The sequence below is a fragment of the Amphiura filiformis genome, chromosome 14 (genome assembly GCF_039555335.1).
Source record: "Amphiura filiformis chromosome 14, Afil_fr2py, whole genome shotgun sequence".
NCBI lineage: Eukaryota > Metazoa > Echinodermata > Ophiuroidea > Amphilepidida > Amphiuridae > Amphiura > Amphiura filiformis.
In genome coordinates this window covers 48,225,696-48,253,254 of record NC_092641.1, presented here as the reverse complement: position 1 = coordinate 48,253,254, position 27,559 = coordinate 48,225,696, and the positions used below count along the sequence as shown (strand labels likewise).

The following is a 27,559-nucleotide window of genomic DNA, read 5'->3' as shown; positions in this document are numbered from 1 at the left end:
TAACTATTCTGAGATGATGATGATGATGATGATGATGATGATGATGAAAATGATGATGATGATGATGATGATGATGATGATGATGATGATGATGATGATGATGATGATGACAACTAATTCCAACATACATACAACGTGGTCGATGAATACTACTGCAAACAAAGGAATCGCATCGTGGTAAATATGGCTGCCAAATTGGTACATCATGCCTACTTGAAAGTATAATATTAATGTTGGCTATTTTGAATTTCTGTCGCTTTACAATACGTGCATAATTTAACTCAATAAGCCAACATACCAAAATGGCGGCCATTTTGAAATTCACTCTTGCTGCCAATTTGGTTTGTACGCCTACCTCTATATAAATTTGAATGGGAATATTAGTGCAAAGGATATTGACTATTGACTTAACAGCCCTACATACGCGTCACCTCCAAAGTTGGAGTTCCCCGGGACTTTACTCTACTAAATAGCTAATTTAACACTTCCCCTTAAATACACTTTTTCACATTAGGTCAACAGATAACGCAATTCGATGTTTAGGCTATATAGGCCCATCCATAGCAAGGCGAATGTGGGAAATCTGTTGAAACGACACATCCCAGCACAATTTTGTACCAAAATGCAGGTTTTAAAAGACAAACCTCAAGTGTTCCTTACATTTTCCAAATTTTATGTCATTTTTTTTGTGCCGGTACCCTCGCTAATGGGTAAATTTTGACCTTTTTCACCAAAAAAGGGTTTTTTTTCGCTCGATACGCTCGCAAGACCTTCTGGCTTTTGGAAGGAATAATTGGGGCGACAAAATAGGGTCAACTGATTTGAAGTTTGCGCGCTTCGCGCGCACTGGCCTTTCAAATATCAATATCGTAGGCCTATAATTGACTCAGATGACTGGGACACCGAAACAAATCTATTAGGCCTATAGGCCTAAAGAGTAATTAGCCCCCCCCCCCCATAATGGCTTTCATTTTAACTGTTATTTGTTATGACTGAGATTTTAACTTTTTGAGAAATTATGATGAATCGATAAACTTTTATAACCTACCTCAAATATTGGCCCGACCCCTTAAATGGTATAATGTTGAGAGCTCAGTGAGCAACAGTTTTCCTAAGCCTTTTTAGAGCGTCTTATTTAAAAGGCAAAGGCACCCTACGCCACTAAATGATGTATATACAACACTAAATCTATGTTTTTCGCACCGCACCGACTGTGAGGTCACAGCATTCCAGTTTTTGGGCGGGTGCGGCGTGCCGCACCCGCCCTATATTCTCTGACTATTGACCTACTTTTTCACATGCCGCAGTGTTGAGAAAATATTCGTGCCGGTTATATCCCAAACACCCACAGAGGTGATAGTTTACGGCGAGTTTTGTAATTATTACTTGATTTTGATATATAAGTAATACGATAAAGTCGTCATAGGCAGTAATGTGTTTGTATTAAAAGAAATAACAAAAATAATTATTTAAGTAATAGAAATACTATATGGAAATTGCAGCAAGATTTGCAGACGTTTTTATTTGAACAGTACCAGTCATTCACCAGTTTTGCTAGTTTTCCTAATCTTTAGGCTAAATTAATAGCATCGTGAAGGTCATATTATATCATTTTATACTGACAGCTTCGGCATGTACTTAAATACAGCTTGTATGTGCATTGTGTTCAGTGTGTACATAGGCTATTTACTTTTCAAATCTTGTGACAAATAGTGCTTGCTGATGCTTGTATAAGGTATTATAGACAAATTATTAGAATGCATGTGCACTAGTAGAAATGGCCCAGGTTAATTAAAATAAATAATCATATGAATGAATATTTTATTCCCTGGATTATTTTTGTTGGGACAAAATAATGATATAGTTTGACGCTTTGAAATACAGTTATGTTAAGGGGGTACTACACCCCTGTGGTAAATTCGTGACTATTTTTGAATTTTTCTCAAAAAATAATAACACACTGGTAACAAAAGTTATGTATATTATTGGGGCAAGGAATCCAATTACTAAACTGAAATTTCAGTGACTCAAGACAAGCGGTTCAGTATAGGAAACGAGGTACATTCTAGCGGTACCTCTTTTCTTATCATAAATGAACCGCTTGTCTTGGGTCACTGAAATTCCAGTGTAGTAATTGGATTCCTTGCCCCAATAATATACATAACTTTTGTTACCACTGTGTTAATAGTTTTTGATAAAAATGCAAAAATAGTCACAAAATTTATCGAGGGGTGTAGTACCCCCTTAATCATAATAAAGTTACAAAGTTAAACAATAATATCGAAATATTGTAAAATCAAACTTTTCCCCTCATAAGTTGTATCAAAACAACATATTGAGGAAATTGATATGACAGCTTTTTAAATTTTGATATGGAAAGATAACCCAGCCCTGTTGTCTCACCAGAGAATATGAGCAGAAGTCTTCCTATCTAGGTATGATTACGAAAATGTTTTAAATAACTATTATCTACAAAAGTTTTATAACAATGTTTTATATAAAATGTTAAGATAAAACGTCTTCTGTTATGATGTGAAGGGTTAATATAAAAACAGGAAAATCTGTTCCAACTGACCAGCAGAGAACAAAGGATAAGCAATAGATAAGATTAAAATCAGGAAAATATGACACAACCTCCAATGGGGAATAACAAACGTATAAACGTATAAAGTTAAAAACTCTTTTAACTTTGTTTATACATTTTGTGTTATTCCCCCATTGGAAATCGATGTTGTGTCATATTTTCCCTGTTTTTAATTGTGAAGACTTACTCATTCTTTCATTTCTCTTGACAATTTTTCATTTGGCCGCCCTATTCCTTTTAAAGGAATTTTTATTAACTCAACGAGCTGCTCCGCACATGATGCAGTCATGTCTACAGTAGAATTCATCTCGACCTTTGCAGGACTTAAACCCCATTAAAAGCTATTAAACCAAGATAACACTCATTGAAACAGCTCAACTGATTAAATCGGATCTTCTCTGCATCTGGTTGTGCACATGTGTCTGTTTTCATGATGTGCGATATCGCAATAAAGCTGGTATTACAGCTTCAGTTGGGTAACCGATTATAAAGGAAACGGAAGGAAACAATGGTATGTGCACCTTTGTTCACGAAATGAGACAATGCCCTGCTTTTTGTTAACCAGCATTCTTGAAAATGAGCAACATAATGATTGTTGACTTAACACGGTTTGGAAATAATTTCTTCATATTTTTGGTGTTATCTGTCGTTTACATATCCTTCCTAAAACACAAAAGTGCGATCCTCTCCAAACACCTAAATTAGCTAAAAATTTAGGACATGTTACAAAACTATAGGCTATTTTCTAGAATTTCATAGAATAGGGTAGGTGCAGGTAATATGGGACAGCAGGTAATATGGGACACCTGTTTTCATTTTAACAAAAAGTAGCTTAGAGAAGGTAAACACTTTAAGTTGATTTGTTAAGTGTTTAGAGACATCAATTGTGCTTCTAGAAATGCAGTTTTGGAGTCTGTGTATCAAACTCTTGGAAATCAATGCCAAAAAGAGTGAAATTGCCCAAAATATTATGTCGTTTTTATGGCCTGATATAAAATCAATGACGTCACATTTTATGATTGTGTATCCAAAAACTCTGGTAGGCCTACTGAGGGGCATTTGTCATTTTTATGATCTTTAGGTGATGGGTTAAGCTTATCAGCAGGTAAAATTCCACTGACAAGTGGCACTTTCCTTTATAAATGATTATTTTCTCTGATTTTCAACTGAATGGGTGCAGGTAATATGGGACACATAGGAAATTGTGTGCATTGTCAATGCGAAAAGCAAAACTATTTAGAAAATTGAATTTTCTTGTAGAAATTTGCATTTAACAATAACATTCAAAATCATGTAACAAAAATGTTTTTAGAACAAAAGAGTGATTTTCTGAACTTTTTGATTTTCACCATAGAGATAACACAGTGTCCCATTACCTGCACATGCAGGTAATATGGGACACTTGACGATGACGTAATTTTGACGTCATAGCGTCCAAACAAACATAAAAACAAGGTAACATTGCCTGTTTTATTAATCTTAAAGGACAGGTTGTTCATCATAACAATCTCTTGTGGGCATATCTTCTTTAGTTTTTATGCAAATAAGCTAAACGTCCTTAATGGTCCCATATTACCTGCAGGTAGGCCTACCCTAGTTTAAATGTAGCTTGTACCGTTTTTTTGTGGCATGCTATGCTATGCTTTGCCCTCACTCATATTCTACGAAAGTGCGACCCCTTCTGAACATCTAACCTAGCTGTAATTTTAGGTCATGTTAGAGAAATATAGGCCTATTTGCTAGAAGTTTGGAGAATCATAGTTAAAATATTGGCCGGTTATTTTTCACACAGTGATGCTATAATAGCCTAGGCCTACATAGGCAAATGCAATATACTTCTTCATACACTATTTGTAAAGGTCGCGCGTCAATGGTGGTGAGAGCACTGTGTATTGTGTAGGCCTATAGGAAAACGGACAGTAGGGCCTAAGCAATCAATCAATCAATCAATTCTGGACTTCCCACCTCTTGTTTCAGGTGCACCGCTTTATGCGTGAATGTCACTGGTAACTCCACAGACGAAAACACCACACTGTCACAATAGAATATAAAACACTCAAAGCAAGCCAAGCTATATGTATTATGTACATGCTCAGGTACTAGATTATGGTGTGAGTTCAAAATAGCATTTGAGCTGATGTTGAGAAGTTATGAGTTTTAAATGTAATGCATGCATGTAGGTGATGCACAAATATATTAGGTTCTGGCAATAGCAGGTATTTAACACTGGCTTAGACCTTGCAACTAGTACAAATAGGCCTACATAAGGTGGCTAAAATACAAATTGTGCTACTTCAGATACAAAATACAATTAATCAAAAAATAAACAATGAAAAATAGCTGCAACAGCATTATTAAATACATATCCGCAAAGTCGGCTAATGCGAGAAGTGCCGAACATGTCAATTAATAACTGCAGTATGAAGTTATCCACGGGCCAGCAATCGGCCCGGGCAATCGGCCAATAGAACAAGCATATGGCAAGCCACATCATTCATAAATGCGAGTTTTGCCCGCTATACTGGTCGAGGAGCCCGCTATACTGTTCGAGGAGCCCGCTATACTGGTCGAGGAGCCCGCTATACTGGTCGAGGAGCCCGCTATACTGGTCGAGCAGCACGCTATACTGGTCGAGCAGCACGCTATACTGGTCGAGTTTCACAACGCCGAACGGCGAGTTTCACAACGCCGAACGGCGAGTTTTCACCACGCCGAACGGCGAGTTTTTCTGACGTCAATCTAAAATATTCACGTAGTATAATAATAATAGGCCTACACGTAGTATAATAATGTTTAAAAACAATTTTGCAATATTTGTCAATATCGTGTTTTACAACCCATTGTTTTTGGCTCCAAAGTTTGACTCACTAGCTTACTGAAAATTGGTCGCTCTATGAAAAATGCATGACAGGCCCTACATGTAGGCCCTATATATCAGGTGTTGCCCTTGGAAAATGTGACTGAAGTTCTGTTTAATGTATAAAAATGGAAAATAAATAGGAAATATCATAAATGAAATTAAAGGAAAATTGTGCTGTGTTTTATTTTAAAGGATCTGATCTCTTTTCTTTTTCGTATTAGGCCTATAAATTAACGTAAAAATGTTCCCGCTCTTTTCTAGTTAGGCCTACCGGTATTCCTCTTATCATTCTTGACCAGATAGCTTGTGATTTTGTGGCCCTTTAAGTATTTCTTTATTTTGGTTTTAAGTGTAGGCCTATATAACATCATATAATATCATCATATAGGGCCTACATTTCACTTTTTTATGATTTTTCATTATTTATTTTTAATTCTTAATTGTGGGCATCCTCTCTGATATGGTCTAAATGTTTATTACACAATAAAAAGTGCTTGTCAGGAATGTGCTTTGAATTATTGAAGGAAAACTAATTTTTTGGGAAAACTGGATTTTTCTTTTTTGAAAAAAAAATAGACTCTTTTAATTTTTGGATTAAAAAATAGGCGTAATAGGTCTAGATATAGGCCTATTATGGGTCAACCCTGCACATTAGGATCGGTCGGTGGAGTAGGCCCTACAAGTAGCCTACAACCAAACATTTTGTTGTGGTATTTGAATGCGGCTTTCCTTGTAATGCTGCAGTACTATCCGGGGAAATAAAGTAGGAAAATATATGAGACTAAAACCCATTGAGACTAAAACCATGGGCGGCACATCCCCGTATACATACCCGGGGGGGTTAAAGGACATAACCCGATCTTCAATAAATAACATTAATAAATAACCTGACTGATTGAATTTGCAACTAACATTGAATTAGGGGTTCATTCATAGGATTTCGGGCATGATCGCTTAAACACTCGTATAAATCAACGATCATGCCCGAAATCCTATGAATGAGCTCCGTTCATACAACATTCTGAACATTGTTCAAGTAGCAATACAAATAATACATGTGAGTGTAGGCCTACGCAAATCGTGGATCGCGTTAATTGGGTTAAAACTCTGCGTGACGCAGCTTGTTTAAATGCCCTGTGTAGGCTTAACGGCTTAAGTCCAATCAGAAACGAGAGCAAGAGAACCCCGCTTTTAAAACTTCATTGATTCGTTTTATAAGAGATAGGCTATACCGAAAAAACTAGATAAAAGACCCACCCCCGAAAAAAGTTAACCAAAATTGTTTTTAAACATTATTATAATCCTACATGTAGTATTTGTTCGTGAACTATAAGTATTTTAGATCGACGTCAGAAAAACTCGCCGTTCGGCGTGGTGAAAACTCGCCGTTCGGCGTGGTGAAACTCGACCAGTATAGCGTGCTGCTCGACCAGTATAGCGTGCTCCTCGACCAGTATAGCGTGCTCCTCGACCAGTATAGCGGGCTCCTCGACCAGTATAGCGGGCTCCTCGACCAGTATAGCGGGCAAAACTCGCATTTATGAATGATGTGGCTTGCCATACAAGCATATCCACTGAAGACTGAAACATGACCGTCATCCCCTATTCGAAAACCCACACCACATTTCGCCAAAATACATTCTAGAAACGCTTGCTGTTAGAATAAGAAAAATTTTAATGCTAATTTATTGCACATTCTAGGGAAGCGTGGTTACCTTTTTTAAAATAACCGAGTGAGAGGGTTTTCAAGAAAATATTTTTCCTGTCAAAACTGAAGCATCCTCTGTATAAAAGAAAATATGAATATTAACTGCACATCATATATAACGATTCGTGATACCCAATTGTGGCACATTTGATGTCGTTTAAGAAGCAGAGAATTTTATTTCAATTTTATATGCCAAAATATTTTTTTAATTGAGCAAAAATAAGGATAGAAAAAACGTTGAAAATCCTATGTGAATATTACATTAGACCCGGCAAAAGATTACTGTTTCGTTTTTATGGTAATCTAATCTTTTATTTCCTGAAAAAAACATTTGGGGTCTAAAATGGAATTTTTATGTAATTGATAAAAACATCGAACGTGTATACAAGAAAATGGTAGGTTTTCCTCTATAGTATTTTACTGACCATGGAAATGTACTGAGACACAAGCACGTGTCAAAATCGATATAATGTATTGTCCATACAGACGCCCAGTTATCACTGTTTATTATTGGATTTTTGTTGTATAAAACACGCAGTTAACTTAATTGAGCGCTAATAATACACATAAATGTTTTTAGGCAAATAAAATTCCAAAATATGGTACGTTTTCTGCCTTTGCTTGTCACGTGGTAGGCCTATGTTGAAGTTGCGATTATACCTTCAAATAAGTTTCAAATGAATTCCAAGAAGACAAATGGCCGGGCGCTGGGTTCATAGTGTATCCAAAGCAGTCCGCCGCCGTGAGTTCGAACCCCGCCTCCGCCAAACTTTAATGAAGTAAAATTAAAATTGAAATTTTACTTTTAAAAAATTTCATATTAGGGAAATGTGACTGGCAGAATTTATGTATGGCGTGGAGTGGTGTGTCGAAAACCTAATCAAAAATTTAAAATAAATAGCGCCATCATAAACAAGTAATTTGATTCCTGACCTTTTATGGCTTCAATTTTGTGTAAATCGTGTAATTGAAATCCACTGATTGAAATAGTAGGCAAATATTTTTGCGTACCAGCAAAACACCATGCGATTGGCGAGAATTCTGTACAAAATGGTGAGTGAAAAGTGGTGGCATTTTTTCCTAATTTTTGCCTGTTATTTGTTTTCTCAGAGTTCAGGCAGTGCAGAACAGGGCGGCAATGAGCTAGAGTTTATGCCACCAGAGGAACATGGCCCGGAATTTGATGGTATTGCTCATCGCCTCCATGAATTGTGCGCCGGAATTATCAATTTATATAAACAGGTAAGCTTAATAAAATCACCTGTTGCATTGCATTGAATGGACAGGGCCTACCGTGGAGTTTCAACAACTATAAAGTATAATAATGCTAGTGCACGAGTGACTCTATTCATTAATTGTATGCATAGTGGGCCCACCTCTACAAATGATTGGAAATCACATTTTTTGTCAAGTTGTATAATTTTTTAATAATAAAATTTTCACGATAATTTCATGATTTATCACAATATCAGTCATGATTTTTAATGCCTCCATCGGCAGAGGTATTATGTTTCCTGGTTGTCCGTCTGTCCGGCCCGGCCCCCCAACTCGACACAAAAATTTAAATTGACAACCATGAGAGTTACCAAATAGCGTGGAAAAAGGGTAATTTTTTACCAGTAGCGAGGACCGCGAAATTGGGAAAATAGGAGGTATTTAATTTGGACAGTCCACAAAATTTGACCGTGAAATCAGCAAAATAGGGGGTATTTATTAAAATTTGCACTGTCTGCGAAATTTGGATAAAAGGGGTACGGTACTTGGAAAAATCCGGTAAATTTATGTCAATATTTTAGACTTTAGTGTCACTGAAAAGGGGTGTTTGAAATTCTAGTCATTGAAAAGGGGGTGAAACCACAAAAAGGGGTTGTTTTTGGCCAATTTTGTCCTCGATTTTGCATGAAAAAGAGGGTAAATTTGGTGAAAAATCATTGCAAAGGGGGTCTTTATTTATAAAAGATTTGGTAACTGTCATGGTTGCCAACTTTTGTGTTGAGTTGGGGGGCCCGGCCGTCCGTCTGTCCGTCCCAGCTTGCGAGTGCAATTTCTTGGAACTGGTAAGGCGTATAGTGATGCAATTTGGTGGAGGGGTTGGCAATTGGTGGTCTCCAAATTTTAGTAGTTTTTCGTCGCAAAATATGGTAATTAAGTACCGTACCTAATTTGCATAATTTGTGCATATCAAGCAACATAATTTAACAAAGGACCTCCCTCACTGATTTTTGAAAAAGTCCGGGCGATATACATATGTTATTTTTTTTACTTGGCCTAGTAATAGTGTGTACTAGTATGTCATGCAGATAAGCAATGTATAAATGTATTTTGGTCAAACAGGTTGTCAATGTTAATTCTCTCGGTTGGGTTTGTTCCATCCAGTACACTAAGTACCCATTTTCTCCCATCTGTCAAAGGGGACACCCTCACAAAATCCCTATTCTACAATATTAATGTTCTATCCAGTTTGTACAGAGCCTTTCAGTTCCACTTCCAGTCAATTTTCTCCACATAGAAAACACCAATTTGCTTTTCCTTTTGTTATTAATTGGGAATTTACTCCCCTGTTCATAAGAAATCAAACTTTTTGAATTGTTTCACCAAGAAGCAGCCCTCGAATTAACCCACGGCACCCATGGCATTTTGCCATGGGTGCCCATCCCCACTGCCGTAATGCCCTCAAAATATGTCCTTTACCCAAGGCAGTCACTTGCCGTGCCCTTTAATGAAGTTGCCATCGGTGCCCCAGCCGTGCCCCTTCATTATAAAATTATCTAGATGTGTGTGTGTGTTTTCTTCACTTTTGAGAAATTACCTTGGTGCCCTTCTCAAATTTTCAACAGTTACCATGATGCCCTTTTGAAATATTACAAACTGCTGTGCTGCCTTGCCTTTTCAGTGAAAATCCAAGGCAATTATCAACTTGCCCTAAAAAAGTTGTGCCCCTTCAGATCCTTAATTCGAGGGCTGCCAAGAAGTATTTATTTTACGATATGTTTTGTGAAATTGTGATTTCCCCCATTGAGTACAATGGTAAGTGTCCCCTTTGCGTCTGAGGGCAAATTGCCCCCGCTAAAGTTTGTTCGGTTTATTTAAGCCGGAAAAACTAAGACGCATAACACCGTGTATTGATACAGAATGGCATGCACGCAGTTGGGTGCCATGCTAATGCTTACGCTAGTTGTGCATTGCATAATGCGTGACTGGCGCACGCTTATAATTTAATTTACGCGAGCGAGAGTTGGGACTTTATTGACTCGTGCAGTAACAAAAGCCAAATAATTTCCGCCTTAAGCCGAACAAACTTTAACAAGGGTCGAAACTTGGTCTGCGTTTTACACACCGATATTGCCCTAGTCTGAGACTTGGTCGTGTGGTTTAACATTTGAAAAATGCGTCTCAAGTTGCAAGGCCCGGCGGCCACCCGGCCATCTCTGATCACAGGGGCTGGGACATCAACTAACTGACAAGTGCATTTAATATGAGCTTCCCCTTCCCTGCATGTGTAAAGTTGTTTTCGGTGATGGAAATGTACACCTGGGTGTTTTATACATGGGACAGGTGATTAACCCTACTCAACCAGAGCTCACTAAAGCTCGCTATTTAAACCACTGCTCACTCGTGCATGCATTCCACGTGAATGACGTGATGTGATGACACAATCAGCCCAAGTCACACGTACCCAGGGAATTGCTGGCCAGGCAAGCGTAACCCCATTACCCCCATGGCTAGAAGAGGCTGGGTGTCGGGTGATCTTCTGTGTGACACGCAAGGGGTCTCTAAGGTTTGAATCCCGGGGTACCAAGTGCAGGCCTTGTCTTTTGAAAATTACTGGCGAGTGACAAACCACTCTCCTCAAAACTTGTCAGGTGAGCTGTAGACGAGTGATTTTTAATCGCTTGTATTATTATTACACCAAATGTAGGCGAGTGATAAAAAGCTCTCCTCAGATTAATTTTAGGTGAGTGAGAGTGATCAAAAAGACAAGGCCTGCAAGGAACTTTGGTCATCTTCTTTCCTTTTTCATTTCTTCTTTCCCTTCTAATATTAATCTAGCAAAAATACCATGGGCATGGTTAGGGTTAATTTAGACACAAATTTCTTCTCATTAAGGGTATAGATCTGGTCATAATACTAACAAATTAATTTCTTTTGTAATTTTACTGGCATCCTTGTTTTAGGGTATGAGATATCCACAATTTAAAAGCAACTTAGGCCATCTAAATTAAATCCTGTGTCTCAAAGCTTGTGAGAAATTGAAAACCCAAAATGTGCAGTACCGGTACAAGATTTCGGACAAGCAATTTGTGCAAATAATATCCAATGTTGTAAATGTTGGAATAGCAGACAAAAAAGTCACTGAGCACTACAAAACTATTATTCTTCTCTATTTGTGTCTAAAGTTTGCAAAAAAACCAAAACATTGAAATCAAAACAAATTCTGAGTTTTATTTTCGCCATTTTGTGTTTTTTTTTAATAAGAGATAAAAAAAATGAATTTCTTTATTTTCAAAGAGGACTGCGTGCGTGCGATTTTACTAGCAGCATACGGCAGCTTTGAGACACAGGATTTAATTAAGGTGGCTTAGGTAAGTTTTAGATTTTATCCTAACAAATCCTTAAACACTGGGTGCTAAGGGTATACCTGCGAAGTTATAACAATTTGCTTTCTTTCTATTCTCTTCTGCAGGATAACATACAGCACTTGAGACGTCATATGCTCTGGGTTCTGCATTCACTAATGGATCTCATCACTCATTTATCTAGGGCTCTGACAAATTTGCAATTGCATTATTTCATTGCAATGCAAATCACATTTTGGCTCGAAACACCTTGGCATAAATTTGAGGGGGGTGGGAACCTATTAAAAATGGGGCAAAAATTTGTGTTTAATTTTTTGTGGATTTGGAGAGTCCATGGACCTAGAGATAAATGCTAGGATTATTTGTGGTTGATTTTTGTTTAAATTGGAAAAAAACGTCATAATCTTTTATTGTAAGAAATGAATACAAAACCAATGTATTTTAAATAAATGGTCATTTTCACAGTAAAGGGTGTAACTTTTGATTTTTTGGGTCAAAATTTCAAACCACTTAAATATGTTTCTGTTTACTGAAATCATGCATAGAAGCAACTTAAATTCCAGTAAAATAATGTTTCAAGGCTTAAACCTTTTGATTTCTAATAAAAAATTTGACATTTCCATAACATTTTGGTTAAAATCTAAGAAAAAATGTATTTTACATAACCTCAGAAAATTATGACATGAAAGCTGGAATACATGTGAAATCCCATTCCAAAGTAAGTCAACAGATATAAGTTAAATTTTATACCATGTTTTGCTATGTTTGTAATTGCAGTTTTGAAAATTTTTAACATCAAGTGTCATTTACAATGGAAATTTCCAAACCTTAAACATATTTTTTAAGTTTTAATTGGGTTCCTAAAATAATTTGAATGTCTAACTTCATGTACAAATACTACTTGATGAAAGGAACCTCCCAGCCAAGTTTCATAGAAATTGGAGTTATTTTTAGAATTGGCAATTCAAGCGATTTGTGTTTCGGAGGCTTCAGTTAACAACACAGGTGATCATAAAAGTAAAATATTTGGCTAACCACTACAAGTTGACATAAAAAAATAGGTAAAAAATATCACAATTACCAATTTTCATGCTTTGCTTCTAAGTATTGAATTTCAGTCGTGACAAAAATTAAATTATCACAGCAAGTCATTTTTTTTGTTTCGGAGGCTTCATGTTAACAATTGTTAAACATTGCAGAAGTAGTTTTTTGAAAACAACAGTGTTGGGATCATCTAAGCTGTTATTTTCTTGTGTGTATTGAATCAATGATTCTATGCGGCAGATATTGTAGATTTATCACATGTTAATTTTTTCACCCATTTGTTAAGTGTGGTGTTTTTTGCATGTGAAGCCTCGAAACAGGCTTTTTGGGTATCAGTATATTTTTCAAACATTAACCATAATGTCAATTTTTTTTTTAATTTATGACATTCTGCTCATATCAAGTAATAATTACAATGCAGATATCAGTATGAAACACACCAATTTAGATATGCATAGATGATAATTAATCTTATTGTTGTTTGGAGGCTTCATTTGTTTCGGAGGCTTCAATTGTTAACGGAAAGTTTGTATTGGGTCCCATTTTCAAGCGGTGATATATATCTCCACGATTTAAAAACATGTGACTTGAGGATCTACTTTGCTACATTTTGATAAATAGATTGGATGAGCTCTTTTATTTATATTTGCACAAGCTTGCTGAACAGTTTGTTTGAGGCTTCAAAAAGTTAACGGAAAAACGGCTCTTTGAAGTCAAGATTTTATAAAAAATTTTAAAAGCTTGCAAATCGACTAATTTTTGTTACCCATTTCAAGTTAAGATAACAACTGTTATGAATCAAGAAGAAGTGAAGAAATAACCAAGAATTATGTACCAAAGCTACACCCACAAAGTTTGTTAACAATTGTTAACGGAAAATGAAGCCTCGAAGCGACAAATATCGAAGTCGGTTCTCAAAAATACAGGGCTGTTCACAATTAAATCTAATGTGGCAGTGTTTACTGAACATATGACTGTACTTTCAGGATAAGAAAAATTATCCATGAACTAACTGAAGAAAACACAGGGTTTTACAAAAATGTTACTGTTTTTATAGTTTTTCAAAATGGCAATATTAAGTACATTTAAGCCTGCTAAAACTGAACGCAGTAACTCCCAAAGCTGATTATGCTACCCAAGGTAGCTGCTAACTAGATGACTTATGTGGCCAAAAATCATGGAATTCTGTGGCTTTATTAGAACACTACGGATTAAAATGTTAAAAATCCAAAGTTACACCCTTTACCGTGAAAATGACCATATATAATACATAATGCAGTGAGCACAAATTAATAATGTTGCCTTTAATGTTTTTCAGTATTTTTTTATCCAATTAAATCAACCATAAATGACCCTAGGAGCATTTATCTCTAGGTCTAGGGAAAATCAAGGTACGGTTTTTGGCCTAACTAATGGCGTTTTTTTGTAGCCCTACATTTAAATCCACAAGAACATCTAAGCAACTAGTTAACAGGGAACCCATGGGTGTTTTAACTTTTAACCGATGTTAAGGTGGTACTACACCCCCTGATAAATTTTGTGACTAATTTTGCATTTTTCTCACAAAATAACTACACACTGGTAAAAAAAAGTTATTTATATTATAGGGGCAAGGAATCCAATTACTTCACTGAAATTTCAGTGATTCAAGACAAGTGGTTCATTACATATGTTAAGAAATTAGGTACATTCTAGCGGTACCTCTTTTCTTATCATAAATAATGTACCGCTTGTCTTGATTCACTGACATTCCAGTGTAGTAATTGGATTCCTTGCCCTTACATAACTTTTGTTACCACTGTGTTATTAGTTTTGAGAAAAATGCAAAAATAGACACAAATTTATCAGGGGTGTAGTACCAATAACTTACAGCAATAGTTCAGTGTTTCATTTTAACACTTAACCAAATCCCCAGTCACAGTGCTTTACACTCTGTTTGTGATGCATTGCATTTAGAGTGGCACAGAAGTTGGATCTTATCTCAACTATCTACATACAACAAAATTGTTTTGAACCCCACTGCCCAACTTAACTCTTGTCACATCAGAAAGTTAGAAAAGTACCTGAGGCTGATATGTGATACTGTACTCCAAAAAAATTGGGTTTAGAATAATACACCCAATGTTACTTGAGCCATTTTTTGGTGTGAGAGCATTAAAGAAGACAAAATTCAGTGAATTGAATTTGAAGAAAATTGCAAACAACCAATGGACCTTAAAAAACCAGTTTGAGGTCAACACAACAAAGCCACAATATATTACTGCCCTTGACAGGCCTTCCAAGGTGTATAATGGGCTATTCCAGTTGAAATCCATACACCCCCCTAAGGAAGACATGACCTTAGTCATTCACACCCATTGTGTGGTAGATTAAGGTCATGTTTTCCACATGCATGTAGAGGGTGCATGGATTTTAACTGGATTGGCCCAATCTAAGGAAGTGATTGATATTCTTTAAAAATCGACTGCTCAGTGCCAGAAGTAGGTAAGTGCAGATTACATGTTACTCATTTCAGCAGCAATGCTTGTGTAATAACCAGTGATCGCTGTATTGATCATCCATTTGTTGCCTAAATAGGTAACATGTAATTTGCACTTACCCACTTTTGGCACTGAGCAGTCGAAATACTGGTGTAAGTACCATAATTATATAAAATGTGTATTGAAATTTGAAACTTAGCTGTATGAAAATAGTATGTTACATCAACTGTAAATGCTCTGCGTGCTAGCCATAGGCTTCAACATAAAAAGTACAAATTATGAGATAACTTCTCAAAACATCAAGAGTTATCTCAAGAACCACTTATAGGAGTATTTTGTGATCCTAGCATCCTCTTTTTATGACATTTTTCAGTAGATATCCACACAAAAAACTTATTCCCAAAATTTCAGTTGATTCCGATTTTGCATTTGCGAGTTATGCATGACTATGTGTATTACACTGCTCCATAGACAATGTGTTGTAATTTCGTTCTGGTATACCAGAGCGAAATTCAAAATTTCATGATATCTTTGCTAAAGCGAATTAATCTGCAAGAAATTTTTGTAAAAAAACATTATGTAGGCAGATGTTTCCAGTGATATAAAAATCTCAACTTTTTTTGAGAAAAGTGGGGGATGATGCTGTGGATCATGAAATGCCCTTTTAACCAATAGCGTGCTTGTTGGTACTCATTCTAAAGCATCTTTTACGCTGATTCCAAATATAGTCATGATCATATACACTTTTTGAATTTTTAAAGAAAATTTGGAACTTTTCGTCATGAACAATAACTTACTAGTATGCATAATGAACTTTCTTATTTCAATAGGCATCATCACCAAAGAGAATTAAGTTGGCTGGAGATGACAGGGCTCAACAACTCAAGGCCTTGATGGCTAAAGAGTGGACAGAGGTGGAAGGAAGGGATGCTATAAAGAAAACATTCATGTTCAAAAATTTTAACCAGGTCAGTGCATTTTTTAACCAGGTCAGTGCAAATTTTAACCAGGTCAGTGCACATTTTTACCAGGTCAGTGCACATTTTAACCAGGTCAGTACAAATCTTAACCAGGTCAGTGCAAATTTTAACCGAGTCGGTGCAAATTTTAACCGAGTCAGTGCAAATTTTAACCAGGTGAGGTCAGTGCACAATTTAATCAAGTCAGTGCAAATTTTATCCAGATCAGTGCACATATCAGGTTTAATTGCTGTAAACTTTGATATGTAAACTTTGAAAGTGGGTGATCCAATTCGTCGGTCGCAACACATAGTGGCGTAGAGTGATTTACCAAATTTTCCGTTTCACATAGTGGCGTATAGATTTAGAGCTAGCTATTATCCTATAATAGTTATTCCTTTTTAACTATTAAAGATACAGTTTAATAATTTGAACCTTAAATTCAATTTCAAATGGAATCGGGCCACTAAGAGATAACAGTGGAGGAGTATTGACTCTGTTACGTGTAGCATATCCTTCAAAAACGTTTTGCTCGGAGACGTATTTTGTCCTTCACGTACGCCACTATGTGTTGCGACCAACGAATTGACAGCTACATCCCACACTCATCATCCAAATTGATGTCCATATGAATGAAGTTTTTGCTTCCATATAACCTCTATAGAGCGATTTTAACTCAATACTGGAAATTGTACTGTATTGATAATAGAACATCGGAATGTAAACATTTTATGTAGACAGATTGCAGAGTTGCAATTATTAGTAGTTGGTGCATTATAGACCAGGGTTCCCGCTAGGTCCAAATATTATTGGGTCCAATTTAATCTCTAAAAGTCTTAGACACAAATTCTGGTACAGTTATCACGGTTTCGGCCTCAAACAATGGGGTCCAAGTTGGACCCCATAATTTTCAAAATTTTAAACATGGAGTCCGCATGATTTCACTGTGTTAAAAGACCCCAAAACTCGGTGTAGCTGGAACCCTGTTATAGACAATTGTCACTTCTTAATTTCACTCCCAGCTTGTCTAGCCAGGTAGCCCACACCAATGATAAACCACAGTGGATAAACAAACCAATTGATAATAATGCATTGTAATATTGTTATTATGTACCCTGTGGTCACATGTTTCACACCATGTTAATAGCCCTATCAGTAGGGGATCGGGGGGGGGAGTATTTGGAGTGATTAGTGGATTTAGTTTTATTCCTTTTTGATGGGAAACTTGGACTAAATACACTCATGGCCATTACTTCCCCTTTCAAAGTTACTAACTCGACTTTTTTTCTCTTCCTGTCTCCAGGCATTTGGTTTCATGTCAAGGGTAGCACTCACAGCTGAGAAGATGGATCATCACCCTGAGTGGTTCAACGTCTACAACAAGGTAGATGTTACTCTCAGCACTCACGACGTCGGGGGCGTGTCCCATCTCGACGTCACCTTGGCAACCTTCATGGAAGATGTCGTGTCTGGAGAGAAATAGATGCAGGGAACTTGTACTCGTCAAGAAGTAACTTTTCACAGTCTGTGTAGTGTGTTTTAATATGTCATAACTCCCAGGAGATTTTGAAATGGTGGTATCGTTCTGTATTTGAAAAATTGGTATAAGGTGTTCTTTTGCTTGCCCTGTGGTTATGTGAATCCCACACAAGATGTCCATTGCTGTGGATAGCTACTAAGGATCTTGGGAAGAAAAATTAATCAGCATCATCTTTGTTTATAAGAAACTAACAAACATTTTATGGCAACATGAGCAGCTGGGACTACTTTATTTGAAGGATTTTAGGGGTTTTTTTTAACCCAGAAATTGTATCTAAAGAAAGGTTTGCATGTGGTTTAAATTGATTGTGGAGTACAAATTGTATTAAGTGAGGTCAGTGGCATAGTGACCTGAGGAGTAGGGACTAGGGATGTACTGTATAAGTGGAAATTTCCACACAAAATTTATTTTCGCGGGAATATATTCCTTTTGTGTATAGGGCAATGTAAGGAAAACTTACAAATATAAATTTAAAAACAAGGGAAACCGTTCAAAATTGGCAAAACTCAAATATATTAATCGCACAGAAATTTCCACTTTTACAATATATTGGAAATTTTATTGTTTGTACATGCCCTGATTTGTCAACCATAGAATTGGGCTATTCCAGTTGAAATCCATACACCCCCTATGGAAGACTTAACTTTAATCTCCCACACAGGGATAGACTATGCCATAGTCGATTTTTGATAAATAAAAATGTTATTAATCATTCAGTTGAACTCGAAATTATACTGATATTTAGTAGGCCTACATCAAAATACTAGTATAAAATGGTTATGAAAAAGTTTAGGCTATATAATTATATTTGTGACAGTAAAAGTAAAGTAGTAGGCTTATATTATTGAATGCAACATATCATAATGGCATAATTATAATGACACTTCAATACTGAACAATTCTAATTTTAGAATCTGCCAGTTTATTATCCAAAAAACCGACTATGGACTTTCACTTTTAAGCAGAACTTTACCCCGGGACTCACACACTGTCAATCATACTTGTTTATCAAAAAAATCTAACCACAAGACTAAGCATGGTGGTACAATACGCGCTAGATGCATACGTTCATCCACCAGCACAAAAGCGCCGCATTCCCTAGATAGCTGTGTACCATGTATAGTTATAATGGTACCAGTACGCGTCGGGCGTATTTAAACAATAACGAGATCTGCGCGACCATTCACAAGCCAGATTCATTTTTAAAGATGCATTACATCATCACCAATTTTAGTTAGGCCAGAAATTGGCCTAACTCTCAAGGCAAAGTCAGTAGTCCACTTGGGAAGCTAACAAACAGAGGCGTACGGTGACTGAAAAGATCAGTTGTGAAAATCTATCAATTGTGCACTCATTAATTAAATCAGAGTTTTAAGCTTAAATGTACTAATAGCCAGAGTAGTGCACAATTGGCAAGTGGACTACGGAGAAGTCTAACACAGGGAGTGTAGATTTCAAATGGAGTCACCCATTCAAGTAACCCCATTTGAAATTGGTACAGTCTGGGTGGAAGATGAAGGTCATACTGTCCAGGGGTGGATGGATTTTAACTGGAATAACACATTGTATACCAGAATACTGTATTATCAAATTATGTTTGGCCAAGATTTGAAAAGTAAAAGGGTGTATGTTTTGGCTGCAAGCGTAACTGATGCAAAATTAGCCCTACTATAGGGCCTTTAGACTATGGTGATCCAAAACCATGCTATATAAACCCTGGCTATATCCAGAGAACTGCGAAACCCAGTGACCACTCCCCTAGAAAAAAAGCTTGGGTAGAGCAGTCACTGGGTTTTAGCTGCTCACGAGTATAGTGTGTTTAAAAGGCCCTATAATAGTAGGGCTATGGAAAATTGAGGTTATAGCTCCCTTTAAAATGATCAATCTGCAAATACATCCTGTTGCAAGTACAGTGTGCAGGGAAAAAACTTTGTTGGACAGGAAAAACCTCCTAGATTTGATTAGCCCCTGAACATGTTTAAAGCAAAACCTCCTATGTAACCTCTTGGTAGTTTTGTTTAAAACATGTTCAAGGGCCACATACGAGGTTTTTTCTGTCCAACAATGATAATGAACTTCATAAAATGTTCAAGTTTATCAAACAGCCAGGTATGTCACTCAATAAAACTCATCCTTTTAATCAAATGTAATCTTTCTAACAAAGGAGTTTTGTTAACAGTATGGTATTTTTGTTTAGAAATATTTTTGTAAAGTTCAAGGTTATTTAAGTTATGTGGTAACTTAACATTTTTATTAGTATATTTTTGTGTATAACTAAATACTTGATATTGCAAAATGTCATACTACAATGTAGAATAACATTAAAATCATGTTTAACAAAGTTTTGGTACATTCCTACGTTTAGTTTAAGTTGAGAATCAATGATTTTAATCAGGTTTAATAACAATTTAAAGTTTATTAGAAGATGCAACAAGAAAGTTTTAAATGATGGTATTAATTTGTCAGTATTTAGGCTGATTTAGCCTACAGGTGTTATTGTATTCATATCTTAAAATACATAAAATTCACCATATTCTACAGACCAATGCACCTTCTCCCATTGATGGGGTGAACATCGGCATTGCATAATATAAAAGGACAAAAGCAACATAACATGCTCAATCTGAAGTTATTGACGGACGTGTTGATACTACACTTTATTCCGTACAGTATGCAAATTGATACAGAGGGCCTTACTATGGGCTGTATGCTTTGTAATGTACAAAACGTAACATGGGTTCGGAACAGCAACCTCAGATCATGCATTGTCTAAAAAGCGAGGGCAAGAAGCAAGGGTGAAAATAAGATCTTTAAACCAGGGGCCACTTTGGCAAAAAAAGTGGCCCCTGGTTCACCAAGATTTGAAGAAACCAAGGGCCACTTCCATTTACCAAGGGGCCAATAAAAATAAAGATGTGCTGGATGGGTTAAATAGGCATTTTGCTTTGAATGCGATACTTTTTGGTTCACTATCGGCCAGTTTTGTGAGAAAAGTGTCCCCTGGTCAACTACAAATGAGATGGAACCAGTGGCCATTGCAGAGTTTCTGGGGGCCAAACGGCTCCCGTCTCCCGCTTAATTTCAACCCTTGGCAAGAAGGGTATCATGTGAAAATAGTGAAATAATTAAATCATGCGCTACCCTTCTTGACTTTGCTTTCATGTGTATATGATACCAATGTGATCGATGTTCACACCATCAACAGCAGGAAGGTGCCAGTTACAGATATGGTCTATTATGTATGTCTCATCAGGGCTCAAATAAAATGTTTTATTTACTTTTAAAGAAATCCTACCAAAATGGATGTGTACTTTTTGCCATTTGCAAAGAAATATTTTTTCACAAACTCAAACTATTTACAGAAAATATGATAGTCCTGTCAGTGTATGGTTTGACTTAGACAGGATTGTGAACAAAGATTTTGTTGTTGCAAATATCTCTAAAATTTCCTGAAACGAGATTTAAAAAAAAGGAAGTTGTGGAAAAATTGCTAATTTGCCCATCACAAAATAGGTCAAGGTTAACAGGATTCAATGGGCTTTGATCTTCTTTCCCTAGGTAACAATATACCCAAGATATATTATGTCATTTTCTTTGTTCGAAATGTTTTTCAAAAGCAGAAAAATTTAATACCATACCATACCAAGTATTTTTGACTCCTGTGGAGACCAGTATTTATACAGTGTTGCCAGTCTTCAGGAAATTTCCTGATTTCAGGAAATTTTACTCAGATGATCCTGTACAAAATGTATATGCAAAGTACATTTTTCAGGAACTTTTTGCTATTTCAGGATTTTTTGACAATACTGACTGAAATCTTTGATTTAAAATCTTTGACCTTTTCGTCTATAAATCAAAAAGAGTACATTGGCGATAATCAAACTGTACTTCTGCTAGTCTTTGTGATGAGGTATACATGTACATTGGTGTAGTAGTTAAATCAACTTAACATTAGAGCTGTGCAGAAGCGGCCATTTTTGTTTTATGCAAATTAGCAGTTTTCCACAGACCACAGGTTGGCCAAGCTGTTTTAAATAAAGTATTCTTTTCTTGTTCCAGAGTCAAAATTAAGTAATGCCATGTATTGAAAATACTGGTGTATCTGTGGGATATTTAGTTTGTGGGTATAAATATGTATTCATGGATATTTTCTATTAGAGAGAATTTTATAATAAATACAAACTTTGCTTTTAGCAGACAAATGATATACTGTCTTTGTTAATGGTGTCTCTTTAAAAAAAAATGTCTTTGTAAAAGTAACAAAAGTAGGGACAGTGGTTGCACTGGGGCATAAGGGGGAGGGTGGTATTTCCCCAATTTTGGGACTCCCCCCTCCTCAGCTCAAAATAAATCTAATGTTGCCACTATGGGATTGGGGGAACGTTTTAGGCAAATTATCACCCCCCCCCTATTTATTGACAACCCGAAGCTTTTACCATATACCAGATATTGTACCAAGTTGGGATGATTTCATTCATTTTTTGTGATTAATTTGAATATAACTTTAAAAGATGCCCATTAGTAGAAATATTCAGTCCACAACTTGATGGGGTGGGTCTCGTCTCGAACAGCTATGCAAGAATGGTCCCTGTTTTGTGTGTCACAAAATTTTGTCGGGTAATTTGCCAAATGTTGTGATATTGAGCCAAATGTTCACATAAAGAATCAAGATTTTGAGAAAAAATTAGTATGCCCCCAAAAAAAAAACCTGAACCCCTGACACAAAATTACTGTAGTAAGGATCCAGCACCTGTGGATTGAAAACTGCCACCGTAAAAGAATATTAAGGTACCAGTTTTGTTCACCCCTGTATATCCTAAACAAAGACATAAATGTCAAAATTAAAACAAGCTATTAAGACCTCGTTTATTGAAATCGGTTGATGATTAAAGAAACAGTGATCCAAAACCCAAGAAAGGAGCGAAATCAAACGTTCCATTTTAATGTTTTAATCAATGGAAAACATGTCTTGTTGGAGAACACTTCGTACAAATCAATAGGGTATCCAATGGAGCAATCTGCAACTTTTGAATTTGCATCTTCCTTAGCATTTTCATTTTTGAAATTCACGATATAATACAAATTTTATGACAAATTATTAAAATTGATATTTTTCACATTTTTTTACAACAGTCCTCGAAGTAAATTTGATAAATCTAATGATATATTCTTAAAGTGTATGTTGCTGGGAGGAATATCCGACGATCAATTGCAAATTTTGACCTTTCATGTTGAAGATATGGATTTTTCCCAAAAAAGAGTGTTTTGGGGAAAAAAATCCATATCTTCAATACGAAAGCTCAAAATTTTCAATTGATCGTCGGCTTTTCATCCCACCTACATACACTTTAGTATAAATCACCAGATTTATAAAGTTTACTTCGAGTAGGCCTACTTTAAAATATCAAAAATATCAATTTTTAATCATTTGCCATAAAATGTGTATTACATTACGAATTTCAAAAAATCTAAATTATTTGATATCATCAGGACATTCTTCGTATTCAGAATGCAATTCGATATGTCTGATGTTCTCTAATGTCCCACAATAAATACTGTCCAAACGTTCATACCCCAGCCCTTAATTATTTTGCGGTCTGTACAGTTTGGAATTCTGCTATTACTTAATTCAAAAGGACATGAACATAAATGAGTTCAATTTTAACTTTATTAATAACTGGTTACAATACTATAAATATACGTATACAATGTAAAATATGCATTTAAAATTACACACTAGAAGGCTGATAAAAATTAATGTTTAGTTCTCGTCCCCTCCCACCTCAATTTGCGGCATTTGTCAGAATTTTTATTTTTGTATATCGATTTTTCAAAACTTTGGAATGCTTTATTAGAGAACAAGGATTAATTTCCAAGTCTTTTTGTTGTGGGTTATATAGCCGTCAGAATCTCATAATTTTGAAAAAAGGAAAAAGAACTTCCTCCTTTCCTCGAGCACTACTAACATTGAAAAAAAAAACTCCCTCCCTTATCAATTCATGAAAATCCTTTAGATGAGAACCAAAACATTCATTTTATATAGCATAATGACAACATTTCAATTTGCTAACACGTACATGTGTTGCAAAGTTAGCAACCAGTCCTGTTAAAGTCAATTTGTTAAGAGCTTGCGATTTCCAAACGTACGTTTCAAACGCCCATGCATCTATTCAAAATCCTGTCACATGAGAGTGATTTTGAAGATGCGCGGGCGTTTGAAACGTACATTAAGAAATAGCAAGCTCTCTATTAGTATGTTTATAGCATATTTTCATTTTATGAAAGACTACTATGTTGAAAATATATATAATTACTTAAAATTAATCTTCATTTTTTATAAATGAAGGAATTAACCCACAAACCTCCTTCCACTACAGCATAACTGAGCACGTTATGGATATATTAAGAGGAACAAAACGTACGTCAGTCGTACATCTGAGAAAAAAGTTTGAAAATGGTGTTTTGAGCAACTATGGCAAAACACTATGTGTGGGGTTTTAAGATTTTCAACAATCTGAATAAAAATTGAAAATTAAGTCCAAAATCTTTACTTGAAAACTTGTTCTGTAGGGCAACATTTCGTATGACTACATGGTATATTTACTCTAAGGGTCAAAGTTGTTTGTGCCGAAAATATTCACACATAGGTACACTATCGTAATTTAGTGGCCCATCCCCTCCGGGGGATAAATGACCAGAACCAATGTGTTTCAGGTGATTTCAGTAATTTTGTGTTCATAACAACAAATTAATTATATAACATGATGATGAAAATGTCCAGTTTGACTTTCATAGCATAGTAAAAAAAATAACCTCCCTCCCCCATAAAATTGCTTAAGCGCTGGTCGAATACAATTGTGTAATAAATATAATTGAATACTAGCAGGGTCGGATCCAGGAATTTTTGATAAAGGGGGCGCCTTTTGGTCGACGAGGTGTTAAAGGGGTTACCGCCTCGAAAACTCAACGGTTTTGGCCCATTGTTTGCTGTTCATGGCCGAATTTGTTCCTTTTTTTTAATTTCTTCCAATTTTTGTATTTTTAAGTTACCGGCGCCTTTTGCTAGTCAAAAAATAGAGGGGGCGCGCGCCGGCTGCGCCCCCCCTAAATCCGCCCCTGACTAGTGCACGTTAGATGCAGAAGGGATGCATATAAATAGGATGCTTCTGTTTCTTAAAGGTTCCCCCAACTATAACAAAGGTCTATAGTCTCAATAGGTACAAGATAATGTGGCAACATAGCCAGCAAACACAAAACGCTTTCAAAAACATCCACAAAAGGTTGTCAGATTACCAGAAAACATATGTCGAGTTATATAAAGGGTATTAAATGTTTTAATCATATTCAAAACATTTGTAAAAACTTGCTGCAAAAAACATTCTAATCTATAATGTTAAAAATGTTTGAGAAAGATGTTTTATAAAATTTTGACATCATTTTAACAATGTTGTTGTAAGTTTCATATCAAACGTTTTCATGACTTTTATATAACCCAACATTTAATGTTATCAAAACGTTTTGACCAGAACAAAAAATCTGCCTAAAAACGTTTTCGTGTTTGCTGGGTACCGGTATATAATTATACTTAAAACATCTTATTCCGTCATGTACGTTACAACGGAATTATGGTTAGCGACAACCAAGTGTCCATCATGTGCAACAACCATGCTCATTGGATAATACAGATCACGTGCTACGCATGCCAAGTACAGACCTGTGTTATTATACTGCAGAATACACCCAGTGTCCAACTTCCCTTTACCAGATTTATCTTGTTTAACCACGGCGACAAAGATGTCGCCTTTGGCGTTGCAAGCCACGCCCATTGGTATACATGCAGCTCCTTCCAACAGTGGATTGATAGCGAAGATTTCCTTGCCAGAGTAATCAACCACAGATACTGTTCTTCCTTTTAGATCTCCAATAACGATCTGCTGTTTGCTGTTAGAAGCTAAGAAATATGGCTCAACTTCTACTGTGAGTTTGTCTTGAATACTCCCATCTAAGGCGTCGTGAATGGTGATGAACTTCTTGTGGTAATTCCCGACTAAGATCTGTCCTTCATGATCGATGGTTACACAGCAGGTTCCGACCTTCTTGTCCGCTTCATACTTCTTCATTGTTGCAAAACTCTGCAGATATTTCCCATCAGCTGCTTCAAAGATCTTAACGAACTTAGTCTGGTCGACGACCATGATGCATCCTTGTGAAGACACTGCCACATCATGAGGTGTTCGCAGAAGACCTTCTGGAATACCATCTGGAGATTTCAGATTGAATTTGTGTTGACCATCTTGGGTGAATACAAGTACTGCTTTGTTAGTTGGGTCGGCGACTACGACATCGCCATTGGGTGAGACAGCTATGCCTCTCGCTCGAGCAAAATCACCAGGACCTTCGCCCTCTTTCCCAAATTGTCGGACTTTCTTCATCAGGCTGACTGCTTGAGTTGAGGGGTAGTCTCGATTTGATACATCAGAAATACCTGGAATAAAATTAAAGTCATTATTGATTGGTTACTTGGATCAGATCAGGACAAGCCTGTATTGGAGCCGAGGGATGTTGCAAAGGGGAAGCTTTCACCCTTTTGAATGCTGGCTGCCATTTTGGATTTTAGACCTTCAGGCTCATTTCTCAACTATTTTTGACAAATTTCGCCTCCTTAATAGTTTTTGGAAAATTCCTGGCTAAACCAGTATTATTCCCCCTAGCTTTAGCTAAACACGGCTATTTCGATATAGTATACACTAGCTCCTTATTTCCGGGTGTTCCATTTTGGTTTCCCACTCTTGCGTTCTCCTATCTCGTTAATCCTACTCAATATAATCCTCTAAAATGACTCGCTCAGAATCACACTCGATGGATTAAACCTGGGGGGGGGGTAACTTGCACAAATTACAGTAGGTATATTACCAGGTTTATTACTTGGTTATTTTACACCTTTTGGTTTGTTCAAAATAATGTTACCTCAAAGAAGTGCTTTTTCTTATTTCAAAAGTCTCTACATTTTAACAAAATATATGTCTGTCCTAACTTACCAATGCCACTGTCACTTAGAGCTGCACTTTGTGGAGGACGCCCGACTGCAGCTACTGTGTCAGGAGTAGTTGGTTGGGAATCGGGGCTTGGAATGCCTGGTTTGCTGGCTTGACTTAAACCTGACTTTGATGAGAGTTGTTCAGCCTAAATTAAAAAGAAGAACAAAAGCAATCAGCTTTGTTGCAGTAAGATGATACGGCACTAATGATGGCTATTCGTGTGATATATGGAGATAAAACCTGCATTGCTTTTATCGTACTGCTACTTTCGGATAAATCCAATTATGTATTCCTACTAATAATATACCGTACTAGGTTTCAAGAAAACGACCTTTATGTAGAATAATGTAGACTCAAAGGGTGTCACCCTGTTTTTGTTACCTTGCTCATTTCTGCTATGATGGTTTGGTCTGCAGTGCGAATCATGGCTTTGTGGTCCTGGTTGTACAGTACTGATACACGCTTTTGAATTTCTGGGAGAAAAGAGGGAACAAATTTAAAATTCAATTTCATAAACTTTCATCAATATTTCATAGATGTTCTTTCTATATTTCAAAATGTACTTCTTGATGTTGGCCTACTGGTGTTGTTGGCATGGTGTTGTTGTTTAATCTACATTCATCTTTGGGTGTATTTTTATTTTATTTGTTGTTGTTGTTGTTTTTTTTTTTTTTTTTAATTAAACAAACAAAAATATTTTTCAACTTGACAAAGTCTTGTTACCTTGGAATGAAGGTCTTTGTTTTGGTTCATTGCTCCAGCACTGCTT

The 27,559-nt window shown here is 36.4% G+C and overlaps 1 protein-coding gene across 2 annotated transcripts; it reads left to right on the top strand.

Moving 5' to 3' along the window:
- The first annotated feature begins 8,119 nt into the window (after window positions 1-8,119).
- LOC140170220 (probable pterin-4-alpha-carbinolamine dehydratase) lies at window positions 8,120-18,918 on the top strand. Of its 2 annotated transcripts, none has more exons than XM_072193557.1 (3): window positions 8,120-8,205; window positions 16,084-16,221; window positions 17,516-18,912. In XM_072193557.1, the coding sequence occupies exons 1-3, from the start codon at window positions 8,176-8,178 to the stop codon at window positions 17,693-17,695; spliced, it is 348 nt and encodes a 115-aa protein (XP_072049658.1). In that variant the 5' UTR covers window positions 8,120-8,175; the 3' UTR covers window positions 17,696-18,912. The 2 variants fall into 2 exon arrangements, with proteins under 2 accessions (XP_072049658.1, XP_072049657.1); XM_072193556.1 differs by lacking the exon at window positions 8,120-8,205 and adding an exon at window positions 8,219-8,394 and having other exon boundaries at window positions 17,516-18,918.
- The last annotated feature ends 8,641 nt before the right edge of the window (window positions 18,919-27,559 follow it).